This window comes from Hylobates moloch, unplaced genomic scaffold (assembly GCF_009828535.3).
Source record: "Hylobates moloch isolate HMO894 unplaced genomic scaffold, HMol_V3 SCAFFOLD_16, whole genome shotgun sequence".
Lineage (NCBI taxonomy): Eukaryota > Metazoa > Chordata > Mammalia > Primates > Hylobatidae > Hylobates > Hylobates moloch.
The window spans coordinates 57,988,410-58,003,592 of record NW_026652291.1 but is presented as its reverse complement, the minus strand read 5'-3'; the positions used below and the strand labels follow the sequence as shown (position 1 = coordinate 58,003,592).

Here is a 15,183-nt window from a genome sequence, read left to right as displayed (position 1 = left end):
CACGAGGAAGCGCCAGGTCCTTCCCCCACCGCCGCCGCCGGCCGCCCTCGGCAGCCGCAGCTCCGTGTCCCCTGAGGACCTGCCTCCCCACGCCATGGGCACGCGTCTGCCGCTCGTCCTGCGCCAGCTCCGCCGCCCGCCCGAGTCCCCGGGCCTGCCGCGCCGCCTCCGCGTGCCCTGTCGCGCCAGCAGCGGCGGCGGCGGCAGAGGCGGAGGCGGCGGCGGCGGAGGCGGCGGCGGCGGTGGCCGGGAGGGCCTGCTTGGACAGCGGCGGCTGCAGGATGGCCAAGCCCGGAGCAGCTGCAGCCCCGGCGGCCAAACGCCCGTGGCGCGGGACTCGATCGTCAGGTGAGTGTCGGGTCTGGCCCTGGCCCAGGTCTCCAGCGGCTGCGGCCCCAACCCAGGGGCGGAGTGCCCGGGGCCGCCGTGGGGAGCGAGGCGCGGGGCTGCGAGTGTTTGGTGCCAACTCGTTAGGGGCGTCGGGCGGTGTGTCGGGAAACGCGGGCTTGGGGACTGCAGCTGGGCGCGCTGGCGGAGAACGAGGGATCCAGGACCCGATCGGACCCGCAGTGCTGGCGAGCGCGGGCATCCCCGATGGGCGCCGAGCGGCACGGACGGCACGCCCGGCTCCACGTGCGCAGCCGGCCGCCGACTCTGATGCAGTCGCGCCGGGCGCGACCCAGACGGTAAAGGGGCGGTGCGGCTGGGGCGGAAACCGGGGGAGGGGGCGAGGAGTAGGAGGAGGGCGGGGCTGCGGCTCCGTGCGCCTGCTGGCCCGGGGTTCGGGGCGGGCATGCGGAGCTCCGGAAAGGCGGGCTCGGGCCCAGCACTGCCCGCGCGAAGCTCCCTGGTGTTGTGTGCCCCTCCCTGCGCACCGCCCCCTCCTGCGGGGCTGGGGTCTGTGGCTCAAGTCCGCTTTTCCCGGAACGGCAAAGGTGGAGCCAGGCCCCCGGGGCAGCCGCCGGGGGAGTCCGAGAGGTCTCATCGCTGGTTTCCAGCTCCGCTGCGCAGCGCGCACGGAGTCCCCGCGCAGCTGGGTTTGCAGGGTTCTCTGCGGGCCCAGAGCGAAATGGCAGCCCCGGACCGGGTCTTTCCCGTCCCGGTCCCCGCCCCTGGGCCCCAGCCTTCCCCGCCCTCGCCGAGAGGGGCGCCCAGGTCTCGGGCCTTGCAGGGCGACCCCTCGGGACAACCTAGAGGTGGCGAGAAAGCCCCTTCCGCCTGCCTCGGAACTGGGACTAGGAACGAGTTCCAGGATGCGGTTTCCTCAGCAAGCGGACCACCTCCTCCATTCACATCCTCTTCCCTTTCCTTCTAGCCGTCTTTCTTAGTCATTGCCTGCTTGCGTTTGTCTCTGCCTTTGCTTCCTCCCTCTGCTCTCCCATTTTCCTCCCCACTCCCCTTCTCCCCTGTCTCAGTAGTAAAATACGTTTCCTAGGCTCTTTATTATGAGGCGGATGATTTTAAGGGGCCGTTTATTTAGTTTGCCTTGTTCTCTGTCTTCTTTTCCTTTTAGAAATGGAGTCTCTGTTGCTCAGGCTGGAGTTTAGTGGTGCCATCTCGGCTCACTGCAGTCTCCGCCTCCTGGGCTCAAGGGATCCTCCTGCCTTAGCCTCCAACTGGGACCACAGGTGTGCGCTACCATGCCCGGATAATTTTATTTTATTTTTGTAGAGACAGGGCCTCACTCTGTTACCCAGGCTGGTCTGGAACTCCTGGGCTCAAGCCATCGTCCCTTCCCCCAAAGCGCTGGGATTAATTACACGTCAGGTCATTAGGTTAATGCTGAGACTCATCTTACCGGTTAGAGTCTGAGGCCAGGATAGGCGGCAAAAAACACCCCCTTCCGTCATGCTGTTTTATTTTCTAGGTAACACTGATTATTACCTGAAACTTCCTTCCTTCTTTGCTCATTTCTTGTCTGTCTCACCCACCAGGAATATGAGCTTCGTGAGAGACAGCTGTCTCTTCTGTGCTATATCCTAGGTCCTGGAGAGAGTGCGCAGCATGTAATAGGCACTTGTGAAATGGTTACAGAAGGAGTGCATCAAGATTTGGGGTCATCTGTGGGTTTTATTCATACGTATTCTTTTTTTTTTTTTTTTTTGAGACGGAGTCTCGCTCTGTCGCCCAGGCTGGAGTGCAATGGCACGATCTTGGCTCACTGCAACCTCTGCCTCCCAGGCCTGGCTAATTTTTGTATTTTGAGTAGAGACAGGATGTTTCACCATGTTGGCCAGGCTGGTCTCGAACTCCTGACCTCAGGTGATCCGACTGCCTCGGCCTCCCAAAGTGTTGGGATTACAGGCATGACCCACCGCGCCTGGGCTATTCACGCATACTTTTAGGTTTAAAGCCATGACTGCCTTAGAGATGAGTAGAGAGGTTAGTAGGGGGCTTTAGGGCCTGCACTGGGTTCCCCAAACTCAATTCCTACAGGAAAATGGGAGGAGTAACAGTACCTACCTCAAGGGGTTATGGAAACAATTATGTGAGACCAAACATGCAAAATACATAGCCCAGGACTGTTACATAACAAGAAAAGTCCCTCAACAAATGGTGGCTATTAATTTTTTTTTTTTTTTTTTGAGACGGAATCTCAGTCTGTCACCCAGGTTGGAGTGCAGTGGCACGATCTCGACTCACTGCAACCTCCACCTCCCGGGTTCAAGCGATTCTCCTGCCTCAGCCTCCTGAGTAGCTGGGATTACAGGCTCGCACCACCACGCCTGGCTTATTTTGTGTTTTTAGTAGAGACGGGGTTTCACCGTGTTGGCTAGGCTGGTCTCAAACTCCTGACCTCGTGATCCACCTGCCTCGGCCTCCCAAAGTGCTGGGATTACAGGTGTGAGCCACCGCGCCCAGCAATATTTTTACAACTCACTAAGCCAGGAGTCCACAGACTTTTTATATAATGGGCCAGATAGTAAATATTTTAGGTTTAGTGAACCTAGAGGCAAAATCAAAATTATTAGTAGGTACATTTATAACAAGAGAAAAGACAAATTTAGGCCAGGCACCATTGTTCATGCCTGTAATCCCAGCACTTTGAAAGGCCAAAGTGGGATGATCACATTCCCAGGAGTTCAAGACCAGCCTGGGCAACATAGTGAGACACCCATCTCTATAAAAATTTTTAAAAAATTAACTGGGCATGGCGCGTGCCTGTAGTCCCAGCTACTCAGAAGGCTGAGGCAGGAGGATCACTTGAGCCCAGGAGGTCAAGGCTGCAGTGAGTGGAGATTGCACTACTGCACTCCAGCCTGGGCAATGGAGTGAGAACTTTTTATTTTTTATTTTTGCAATTAAGTATTTTCAATTAAGGTATGTACATTTTTTAGACATATTGCTTTCGCACACTTAATAGATGGCGGTATAGGGTAAACGTAACTTTTTAATTTTTATTTTACTTTAAGTTCTGGGAAACATGCTGAATGTACAGGTTTGTTACATAAGTATACATGCGCCATGGTGGTTTGCTGCACCCATCCACCCATCATCTAGGTTTTAAGCCCCATATGCATTAGGTATTTGTCCTAATGCTCTCCCTCCCCTTGCCCCCCACCCCCGACAGGCCCCGGTGTGTGATGTTCCCCTCCCTGTGTCCATGTTTTCTCATTGGTCAAATCCCACTTATGAGTGAGAACATGTGGTATTTGATTTCTGTTCCTGTGTTAGTTTGCTGAGGATGATGGTTTCCAGCTTCTTCCATGTCCCTGCAGAGGACACGAACTCATCCTTTTTTATGGCTGCAATTTTATTTTTGTAGAGATGAAGTCTGTAGAGATGAAGCCTGTTGGCCAGGCTGGTCTCAAACTCCTGGGTTCAAGTGATCCTGCTGCCTCAGCCTCCCAAAGTGCTGAGATTACAGGCATGAGTCACCACGCCTGGCTATATTGTACCTTTCAGTTGAGTTATGTGCATGGTTTGCTAAAATTCTCTAGCCCCTGAGGATTGGAGCAAAGTGGGTGGGGGCATGAGTCAGCTAGAAGTCACCTGGAGTAGACATCCAGAAGCCAAAGTGTCTTAGGTCAGAAAAGTTAAAGAATGAGCTCCCTCAAAAGCATAGTGACCTGTTGTTCCTGGTGATGGGACTAGATGACCATAATCCCTCAGCCTCCCAAGTAGCTGGGATTACAGGCAGGCACCACCACACCCAGCTCATTTTTGTATTTTTAGTAGAGACAGGGTTTCACCATGTTGGCCAGGCTAGTCTTGAACTCCTGACCTCAAGTGATCCACCCGCCTTGGCCTCCCAAGTTGTTGGGATTACAGGCATGAGCCACTGCCCCTGGCCAGTAATAATACATTCTGTATAATAGTCACAGTAATGGTGAAAATAACAAAGCTGCTGCTGATGGCTTAGTTCTGAGTTTTAGCTACACACGGCAACCTAGCTAGAGAGCTCACATTCCTTCCCACTGTCCTCAATCAAAGTGGAAGCTCACAAGGCCGTTTTTCTCCCCCAAGGACATGAAAATCTCTGATTAGAAACATTTATGCTACTTTTTGGATTTATTGAGCCTAATGACTCCTTTTTCTTTCTTGCTTTGTTTGTCACTGTAGGAATGAGTAACCTCAAAGAATGAAACATTACACATATAACAAGTTGTAGGGAGCATGAACCTATTTTGTTTTATTAGCTTTGGTGGTAATAGCATTGAACGCCTTTACACACCTGTACAGGCACCCCTAAGATATTGTGAGTTCAGTTGCAGACCACTGCAATAAGGGCAATATCACAGTAAAATGAGTCACACAAATTTTGTAGTTTCCCAGTGCATACAAAAGTTATGTTTAGACAATACTGTAGCCTATTAAGTATGCAATAGCATTTTGTCTAAAAAAAAAAAACCATATATAAGGCCGGGCGTGGTGGCTCATGACTGTAATCCCAGCACTTTGGGAGGCTGAAGCGGGTGGATCACGAGGTCAGGAGTTCGAGACCAGCCTGGCCAACATAGTAAAACACCGTCTCTACTAAAAATACAAAAATTAGCCAGGCATGGTGGTGTGCGCCTGTAGTCCCAGCTACTTGGGAGGCTGAGGCAGGAGAATCGCTTGAACCCAGGAGGTGGAGGTTGTGGGGAGGCGGAGGTTGTGGTGAGCCACTGCACTCCAGCCTGGGAAACAGAGCAAGACTCTGTCTCAAAAAAAAAAAAAGAAAAAAAAACACCCAAAAAACATATCTATGTATATACCTTAATACTTTATTGCTGAGAAACGCCAGTGATTTGGTGGAGGACTGTGACTAGATATTGATGGTAATTGACTGATCAGGGTGGTTGCTAAAGGTTAGGGTGGCTGTGGCAGTTTCTTAAAGTAAGACAATGAGGTTTGCTGCATTGATGGAACTCTTCCTTTTGTGGAAGATTTCTCTGTAGCAGTGCTACAGAGAAAATGGTAACATTTTACCCACAGTAGGACTTCTTTCAAAATGAGCGTCAATCCTCTCAAACCCTGCAACTGCTTTACCAAGTACTTGATATCAACTACTGTAACCTTTTTTTTTTTTTTTTTTTTTTTTTTGAGGTGGAGTCTTGCTCTGTCACCCAGGCTGGACTGCAGTGCTGCGATCTCAGCTCACTGCAACCTCCACCTCTCAGGTTCAAATGATTCTCCTGCCTCAGCCTCCTGAGTAGCTGGGACTACAGGCACCCGCCACCACGCCAGGCTAATTTTTTTGTATTTTTAGTAGAGACGGGGGTTTCACCATATTGGCCAGGCTGGTCTCGAACTCCTGACCTTGTGATCCGCCTGCTTTGGCCTCCCAAATTGCTGGGATTACAGGTGTGAGCCACCGCGCCTGGCCTAACTACTGTAATCTTACAAAGCCTTTGTTGTCATTTTATTTTATTTTATTTTATTTTATTTTATTTTATTTTTTGAGACAGAGTCTCACTCTTTCACCCAGGCTGGAGTGCAGTGGCACGATCTCCACTCACTGCAACCGCTGCCTCCCGGGTTCAATAAATTCTCCTGCTTCAGCCTCCCGAGTAGCTGGGATTATAGGTGTGCACCACCATGCCCTGCTAATTTTTGTATTTTTAGTAGAGACGGGGTTTCACTATGTTGGCCAGGCTGGTCTCCAACTCCTGACCTCGTGATCCGCCCACCTCGGCCTCCCAAAGTGCTGGGATTACAGGCATGAGCCATTGCGCCTGGCCTAATAAGGCTGTTTTCTTATCATTTGTGTGTCCACAGGAGTAGCACTTTTAAATTTCTTCAATAGCTTTTCCTTTGCATTCACAGCTTGGCTAACTGTTTGGCACAAGAGGCCTAGCTTTTGACCTGTCTTGGCTTTCAACACACCCTCCTCACTAAGTTTAATTATTTCTAGGTTTTTATTTAAAGTGAGAGACCTGCGACTCTTCACTTGAACACTTAGAGGCCATTGTAGTTACTAATTGTCCTAATTTTAATATTGTTGTTTCTCAGGGAATAGGGAAGCCAGAGGAGAGGGAGAGAGAAGGGGGAACAGCCAGCCCAGTGAAGCAGTCAGAACACACACCATCATGAACCGTCGTGGCCACGGTTTGGCCAACACAATTACAACAGTAACATCAAAGCTCGTCAGTCACACATCACCATAACATACTAAAAATGAAAAAGTTTGAAATATTTCAAGAATTATCAAAATGTGACAAAAAGTGAGCAGATGCCATTGGAAAAATGACTCCCATAGACTTAAAACACAAGTTGCCACAAACTTTCAATTTGTAGAAAAACACAATATCTGTAAATTGCAATAAAGCAAAGCACAAAAAATGATGTATGCCTGTATTTCTTTTTCTATCTACATCCACCCCCTAACTTTTTTTTTTTGGTAGAGACCAGGTCTTGCTATCTTGCCCAGGCTGGCCTTGAACTCCTGAGTTCAAGTGATCCTCTCACCTCAGCCTCCCAAAGTGCTGGGATTGCAGGCATGAGCCACTGCACCCAGCCCCCATCCCCAACTATTTTAAAAGTCTGATTACTTTTTGACAATTGCCAACTTACTTATAGAAGTGTTCCTTTCAGCCCGCGAGGTGGCTCACCCCTGTAATTCCAGCACTTTGGGAGGCCGAAGTGGGCAGATCACGAGGTCAAGAAATCGAGACCACCCTGGCCAACATGGTGAAATCCTGTCTCTGCTAAAAATAGAAAAATTAGTGGGACATGGTGGCGTGTGCCTGTAGTCCCAGCTACTTGGGAAACTGAGGCAGGAGAATTGCTTGAACCTGAGAGACAGAGGTTGCAGTGAGCTGAGATTGTGCCACTGCACTCCAGCCTAGCAACAGAGTGAGACTCCGTCTCAAAAAAAAAAAAAGAAGTGTTCCTTTCATCAACTATGAATGGATCAAGACTGTGAATATTTCTGAGAAAATTATTGCTGTTAGTATGAATGTTTTTAGTGTTTAAGGGTAACTTTGGGGCACAGAAAAAAACAAACATGTACATTTATAAGAAAAAGAGGAAAGAGCCACTGTAGTATACCTGTTTTACAGATGAGGAAACTGAGGCTCTTAGAGACTATTGCCCACGCTAGTAAACGAAAGGCCCAGTACCAGTCCTGGGCCATATTTCCACTTAGTGCCTCAGAACTACCTGGACTCTGTTAAAAATGCCCATTTCTGGGCTCCACTGAGACACGTTGAATCAGACTTTCTGGGGTGAAACACCAGAACCATTATTTTTTTTGAGGCAGAGTCTCGCTGGAGTGCAGTGGCGTGATCTTGGCTCATTGCAGCCTCTGCCTCCCGGGTTCAAGTGGTTCTCCTGCCTCAGCCTCCTGAGTAGCTGGGATTACAGGCATGCACCACCACACCTGGCTAATTTTTGTATTTTTACTAGAGATGGGGGTTTCACCATGTTGGCAAGGATGGTCTCGAACTCCTGACCTCAAGTGATCCGTTTCACCTTAGCCTCCTGAAGTGCTGGGATTATAGGTGTGAGCCACTGCACCTGGCCTGGAACCTTTATTTTTACCAAACTCTCCAGTGATCCTTATACCATGAGCCGCTTGGGACCCACACTCCAGGGCTTTCCTGGACCCAGACAAAAATAAGAACCCGGTATAGCCAAATTAACAGTCACGACAGGCTGGAAAGAGCGCGGCATGTGGGCCTCAGTCGCCCCTTATTGGATGGTTGGATTTTAGTGCTTATTTATAAGGCAGTTTGTAAACTTTCCCATATGGTCACATTTATTCAGCACAATAATACAATTAATTCCCTGGGAATGAAGTAGCTTTATCCCAAGTGTTTCCAAACAAAACAAACTGAAATGTTCCCAGGTTATAGACAGTTGCCTGCACCCAGTCCATCTGTTCCAGTAGAAAGGCTGGTCCTGGTTGTGAGTCTGAGCAGCTCTCCCCTCTAAAGCCCCGCCTGGGCACTGCAGTGCCTCCAGTTCCATTTGTCAGCTGTGTCTCTCTGAAAACTGGGGGAAGCTTCCCGATGCCTTTCTGCTCTTGGCAATGTACTGTTGATGGCATTGGCTGGAACTTCTTCACCCTGCATTTTTGTTAGGTGCAGTGCAAGACCCTGTCAGAGACTGAAAACAAAATGTAAAAGTGGTCTTAGCACTGAAGCCTGGGGGCTGCTGTGGCTGAGCCTTTGGTCTATTGTGAGAGGGGGAAAAGCCAGCTCCCAGTGCTCATGTGCTGCTGAGAACATATCGTAGGGTGGTGGTGAAGGTAGCCTCTGCAGTCGCTCCTCCCAGAAGGTTCCAGAAAGAGCTGAGCTCCTAACACTTTTTTTTTTTTTTGAGACGGAGTCTTGCTCTGTTGCCCAGGCTGGAGTGCAGTGGCACAATCTCAGCTCACTGCAACCTCTGCCTGCCAGGTTCAAGCGATTCTCCTGCCTCAGCCTCCCGAGTAGCTGGGATTGCAGGTGCCTGCCACCACACCCAGCTAATTTTTGTATTTCTGGTAGAGATGGGGTTTCACCATATTGGCCAGGGTGGTCTCAAACTCCTGACCTTGTGATCCACCTGCCTCAGCCTCCCAAAGTGCTGGGATTACAGGTGTGAGCCACCATGCCTGGCCTTTTTTTTTTTTTTTTCTTTTTTTAAAAAGAAATTGAGTCTTGCTCTGCCACCAGGCTGGAGTGCAGTGGTGCAGTCATATCTTACTACAGCCTGAAACTCATGGTCTCAAGCAGTCCTCCAGCTTCAGCCTCCCAAGTATCTGGGACCACAGGCATGCACCACCACGCCCAACTAAATTTTTTATAGAGATGGGATCTTGTTATGTTACCCAGGCTGGTCTCAAACTCCTAGCCTCAAGCAGTCCTCCCGCCTTGGCCTCTCAAAGTGCTGGGACTACAGGTGTATGCCACCATGCCAGGCCTTCTACCACTTTTACCTAGGCCTGCTCACCCCAGGCTGGCACCTCCCTCAGAGGCGGGAGGTGAAGGTGGCTGTTGCTGGGCATTTAGCAGATACAGGTGCAGACTATATTGTGGATTCTCAGAGGACTGAGAAGCTCTCTGTCTCTCTCCCTAGGAGGCTTTGATAATGTTTTCAAAGTGGGTCTCCAGTGTTTCTGGAACTTTCCTCTCCTTCCCTTCCTTCCTTACCTAATTCCTTCTTTAAATTCCGGGACCTGGAATTTATCTTGGCTTGACACTCCTTGTCCAACAGTGAGCCCCCCGTCTTTACCCCGCTAATCACCTGTCTTCACTTCCCTCTTCCCACTTTATTTGCTTTCCCCATGGACCCATACTCAGGGTTTTAGGAGGATGGCAGCGGAGTATGGTGGAGGAGAAGGATTATTTACAGTAGAAACCCAAAGCTTTTATTATAGCAAACTTGGAAAATACAAGAGAAAAATTCACCCCTAGAAAATTATTGTAAACATCTAGTTTGTTTCCCTCTGCATATGTTAAAAACTGGATTGCTACATTTTACCTTGTGTTAGTGTCCTGATTTCATTGTTACGCCGCCTCCCCCCTCCACACTGTATACTTGGAGTGTGTCCTTCTGTGGTCTGATTATTTTCACTTGGAGGAATGAACTTTCTGAGAAAATGAGTTGTGTCAGTCCTTGCTACTCATTAACCAAGAAATCACAATGTTGTTTTTCTTTCTCAATGTAGAGAAGTCATTCAGAATTCAAAAGAAGTTCTAAGTTTATTGCAAGAAAAAAACCCTGCCTTCAAGCCGGTTCTTGCAATTATCCAGGTAAGCCAAGAACAACGTTCAGTCCTACTGTTTTAGGATGCCTTTCAATTTAGAAAATGATTGTATACAAAAGAGCAGCTGCATTTCTTGCCAAAGAGGAGAGGGCTCAGTTGGCAATGCTGTTTTCTTTGGTCTTTTGCTTCTTTGGGGTCACGGGTGAAGTACTGCCCTGCTTAAATGTGTCTTCTTTCGTGAATTCTCCTCTCTGAGGTATGGGTAGCTTTCAGAGGTCTGGGATGTAGGCACTTACATGCATTGCATTACACAGGATATATCATGGTCCATGTGTGCTCACAAATGCTTACCAAATGTGATTTGAAGGTGCTGGGGAAAAAAGTGGCATTTTTTTCAATAGACACAGATGCTAGATGAAACATGGATATTTGGTAATCTTTTTACTCTATCTTTTAAAACCTGCTGTAAACTTAATGGGACAAAAGTCATTACCCCATCAGAAGGGCTTTGCATTCCACATACTTCTTTTGGCTGCAGCCTCTGGTTCTGAGCCACAGTTGGCCCCAGTTGCCATCCTGCTTAGCATACTTGTGTGATGGCAGGTGCCGAGAAATAATGAGGTGAGCCAAGCCTGGAAGTAAACACAGTCCGACAGTTGGGCTGCTACCGCGGGGCTTGGCACGCACTTAGGGTATCAAACTAGCAGCCTGTGGTTCCATTGTGCTGCGTATTTCAGGATTAGAGAGCTGTGCTCAAGTTACTTACATTCTTTGGGATCTGTAGCCACATCTCATTACGAAGATAGACAAGTTAGAACAATAGAAAGAAAATTAGATTAGGGCTCAGGCCTCCTGGGAATCTGCTGACTCCCTGGCTTTCCATCTAAAGGCAAACCATTTCAACTCCTACCTTTGGTGTCCCCATTTTTTGGCTTCTTCTTGTGATGGGGTCTTGCTCTGTTGCCTGCACTGGAGTGCAGTGGCATGATCTTGGCTTACCGCAGCTTTGACCTCCTGGGCTCAAGCGATCCTCCCACATCAGCCTCCTGAGTAGGTAGGACTGCAGGCATGCAGCATCATGCCCGGCTAATTTTTGTATTTTTTGCAGAGATGTGGTTTCATCTTGTTGCTCAGGCTGGTCTCGAACTCCTGGGCTCAAGCAATCCACTGCCTCAGTCTTCCAAAGTGCTGGGATTACAGGCATGAGCCACTGTGCCCAGTCAGTGTCCTCATTTTTAGAGAGGAAAGCTGGCTAAGTTACTATCTATGTCTTCTAATAGGAGGGATATTATTTTCCTTAAAAAAGTGACATAATTTGAAGGCCTGAGGAATTACTCTGTTAAATACTGGCCCCGAGTCCCTTTTTATAAGCAGCAAGATTGTTTTTCTGCACCTTCCATATTATCTTTGTAATTAGATCATCTGTAATCACAAAATTCATCTCTGGATTACCTTTTGTACCTTTTCAAGCTATTTTTATGTTGTTATGTTGTTTTTACTCTCCTAAGGCAGGTGACGACAACTTGATGCAGGAAATCAACGAGAATTTGGCTGAGGAGGTGAGGACTTGCTTTTAAAAAATTCATTATAACTTTTAACAATAGTAACGATAGATTCTCTTATAGTGATGAATAACCTTGTGTTCCTTTTTTTTTTTTTTTTTTTTTTTTGAGACGGAGTCTCGCTCTGTCGCCCAGGCTGGAGTGCAGTGGCGCAATCTTGGCTCACTGCAAGCTCCACCTCCCGGGTTCACACCATTCTCCTGCCTCAGCCTCTCCAAGTAGCTGGGACTACAGGCGCCCGCCACCACGCCCGGCTAATTTTTTTTTTTTTTGTATTTTTAGTAGAGACGGGGTTTCACTGTGGTCTCGATCTCCTGACCTTGTGATCCGCCCGCCTCGGCCTCCCAAAGTGCTGGGATTACAAGCGTGAGCCACCGCGCCCGGCCCCTTGTGTTCCTTTTTCAGGCTGGTCTGAACATCACTCACATTTGCCTTCCTCCAGATAGCAGTGAAGCTGAGGGAATAATGGCAGAGCTGTAAACTCTTGCTTCTTCTTTCCTCTTGAGACTTAATAGGCCCATTGGAGTCTCTTAGTGATGGCTGGGACAGATCTAACCTTTGCTTGTGGCTGAATGTTAGAGGGGAGAGTTCACTTCTTTTCTCTAGGGTAAATGCTTCATGATATCCTTGTTCCTTGTCATTTGTATGTTTCTACCAAAGACTTGAGCTGCGACTTGTTGAATTCGGTTGTGTTTCTTCAGCTGCGGTGGCAACATCATCTAGTGGAAATTGTCAGGCTGAGGTGAGGAAACTGGACCTTGGGCCACATATCGCTGTGCCAGGGCCCAGCCCTTCTGTGGTTAGATTTTCTTCCTACTGGCTTCATGTGATAGAAAACCTCAAATAATGGAATCTTAAATAACATACAAGTTTATTTCTCTCTCCCTCTCTCTTTTTTTTTTGAGATGGAGTTTCACTTTTGTTGCCCAGGCTGGAGTACAGTGGTGCCATCTCGGCTCACTGTGACCTCCACCTCCCAGGTTCAAGCAATTCTCCTGCCTCAGCCTCCTGAGTAGCTGGGATTACAAGTGCGTGCCACCATGCCCTGCTAATTTTTGTATTTTTAGTAGAGACAGGGTTTCACCATTTTGGCCAGGCTGGTCTTGAACTCCTGACCTCAAGTGATCCACCTGCCTCGGCCTCCCAAAGTGCTTGGATTACAGGTGTGAGCTACTGTGCCCGGCCTAGAAGTGTATTTTTCTGGAACATGAATAAAGTTTGAAAGTAGGCAGTCCCTGGTTGGTGACATCACCAACTCATAGGAGCTCAGGCTCCTGTCCCTCTGCTCTGCCGCCTTTGTAGTTTGGTTAACAAGCACTTTGTTCTGATTGATCAATTAGGCCCAGCAGGTCTGCTAGTCATTTGTGAGACAAAAAATGGGAATTTGTAGAGTTTGTATCTGGTCTTGTACTATGTAAACAAGGGGGCATTGGTGAGTCTTATTTGAGTCCTATGGGGAAGGGAAGTTCTTTGCAGTACACAGAGGGTGTAGGGATTTGTTAATCTTCCCTCTTTTTCAGGATCACAGGGCTCAGGTAAAGTTCATTGTCACCAAGAAGAAAAAGGAAGGACAAAGACAGGCCCCTGCTGTCTTTAAAGACATTTCCTGAAAGTCACAGTTCTACATCCGTTCGGTTGTTCCCTACCTAGTTGCCTGGCCAACTGCAAGGGAGGCTGGGAAGTGTAGTTTTTATACTAGGAAGCCTTAGATCATTTATTAGCAAGCTAAAAATCAAGAGTTTATTACTAAGAAGAGAAAGGAAACTATATATTGGGTGATAAGTGTTTGCCACACTTGCCATTGTAGCAGGGTACAAATACGAAGTGTTAAATATGTAACAAATACCTGTGATACCAGCAGTGACAGCATGCAAAGGAAGTTGTTGTTCATTTGCAGGATACCCACTGTCTGCAACAGAATTTGCTTTTCTTTCTTTCTTTCTTTCTTTCTTTCTTTCTTTCTTTCTTTCTTTCTTTTTTTTTTTTTTTTTCAGATGGAGTCTTGCTCTGTCAGGCTGGAGTGCAGTGGTGCGATCTTGGCTCACTGCAACCTCTACTTCCCGGGTTCAAGTCATTCTCCTGCCTCAGCCTCCCAAGTAGCTGGGATTACAGGCGCCTGCCACCATGCCTGGCTAATTTTTTGTATTTTTAGTAGAGACGGGGTTTCATCATGTTGACCAGGCTGGTCTCGAACTCCTGACCTCAGGTGATGGCCTGCCTCTGCCTCCCAAAGTGCTGGGATTACAGGTGTGAGCCACCACACTCAGCTGGAATTTGCTTTTCTTTAGGTTGCTTTGCCACTGGTATTTTTTTTTTTTTTTGAGACGGAGTCTCACTCTGTCACCCAGGCTGGAGTACAATGGCGCAGTCTCCACTCACTGCAACTTCCACTTCCCATGTTCAAGTGATTCTCCCCACTCAGCCTCCCAAGTAGCTGGGATTACAGGCACCCGCCGTTATGCCTAGCTAATTTTTGCATTTTTGTAGAGATAGGGTTTCACCATGTTGGCCTGGCTGTTCTTGAACTCCTGACCTCAGGTGATCTGCCCTCCCTGGCCTCCCAAAGCACTGGGATTACAGGCATGAGCCACCTCACCTGGCCTTGCCACTGGTATCAATAGCCCTTGATTTTCGTTGTTGTTGTTTATAATTGACAGATAATAATTGTGCATGTGTGTGGGGTACAGTGTGGTGTTTCAGTACTTGCATATGTTGTGTAACGATCAAATCAGGTTAGTTACATTCATCACCTAGAACGTTTATCATTTCTTTGTGGTGATAGCTTTCAAGATCTTTTCTAGCTGTCTCGAAATATACAATACATTGTCATTAGGTATAGTCACCCTACTATGTAAGAGAACACTGGAATTTATTCCTCCTATCTAAGTGTAACTTTGTACCTACTGATGGACCAACCTCTCCCCATTTCCCCTCCCTCATCCCTCTCCAGCCTCTGGTAACCACCATTCTATTCTCTATTTCTATGAGATCAACTTTCCTAGATTGCACATGTAAGTGACATACTATGGTATTTGCCTTTCTTCACCTGGCTTATTTCACTTCATGTTATGTCCTCCAGGTTCATCCATGTTGCCACAAATGACAGGATTTCGTTCCTTTTTATGGTTGAATGATACTCCATTGTGTATACAAACCACACTTTCTTTATCTTCCATTAATGGGCACTTGGATTGGTTCCATCTCTTGGCTACTGTGAATAGTGCTGTAATAAACACGGGAATGCAGACGGCTTCTCAGCATAGCAGTTTCAGTTCCCGTGTGTATATGCCTAGTGGTGGGAATGGCTGGGTCATATGGTAGTTGCTTTTTTAATTTTGTGAGAAATCTTCATACGGTTTTCTCTAATGGCTGTATTAACCTGCATTCCCACCAACACTGTATAAGAGCTCCCCTTTCCACATATCCTCGCCAGCATTTGTTATTGTCATTTTTGATAATAGCCATTCTAGCTTGATATCTCATTGTGGTTTTGATTTGCATTTCCCT

The 15,183-nt window shown here is 47.9% G+C and overlaps 1 protein-coding gene across 4 annotated transcripts in view; it reads left to right on the top strand.

The window, feature by feature from the left end:
* The window catches only part of LOC116484939 (monofunctional C1-tetrahydrofolate synthase, mitochondrial-like), a 34,433-nt gene continuing 19,250 nt past the window's right edge, over positions 1–15,183 (top strand). For 3 of the 4 annotated variants that reach the window (XM_032180023.2, XM_032180021.2, XM_032180020.2), the window contains exons 1-3: positions 1–348; positions 10,076–10,160; positions 11,623–11,673. In XM_032180023.2, coding sequence (XP_032035914.1) covers positions 95–348; positions 10,076–10,160; positions 11,623–11,673 — 390 coding nt within the window. In that variant the 5' untranslated portion in view covers positions 1–94. The remainder of the gene's footprint in view (positions 349–10,075; positions 10,161–11,622; positions 11,674–15,183) is intronic. The other variant, XM_032180022.2, reaches the window with a different exon arrangement.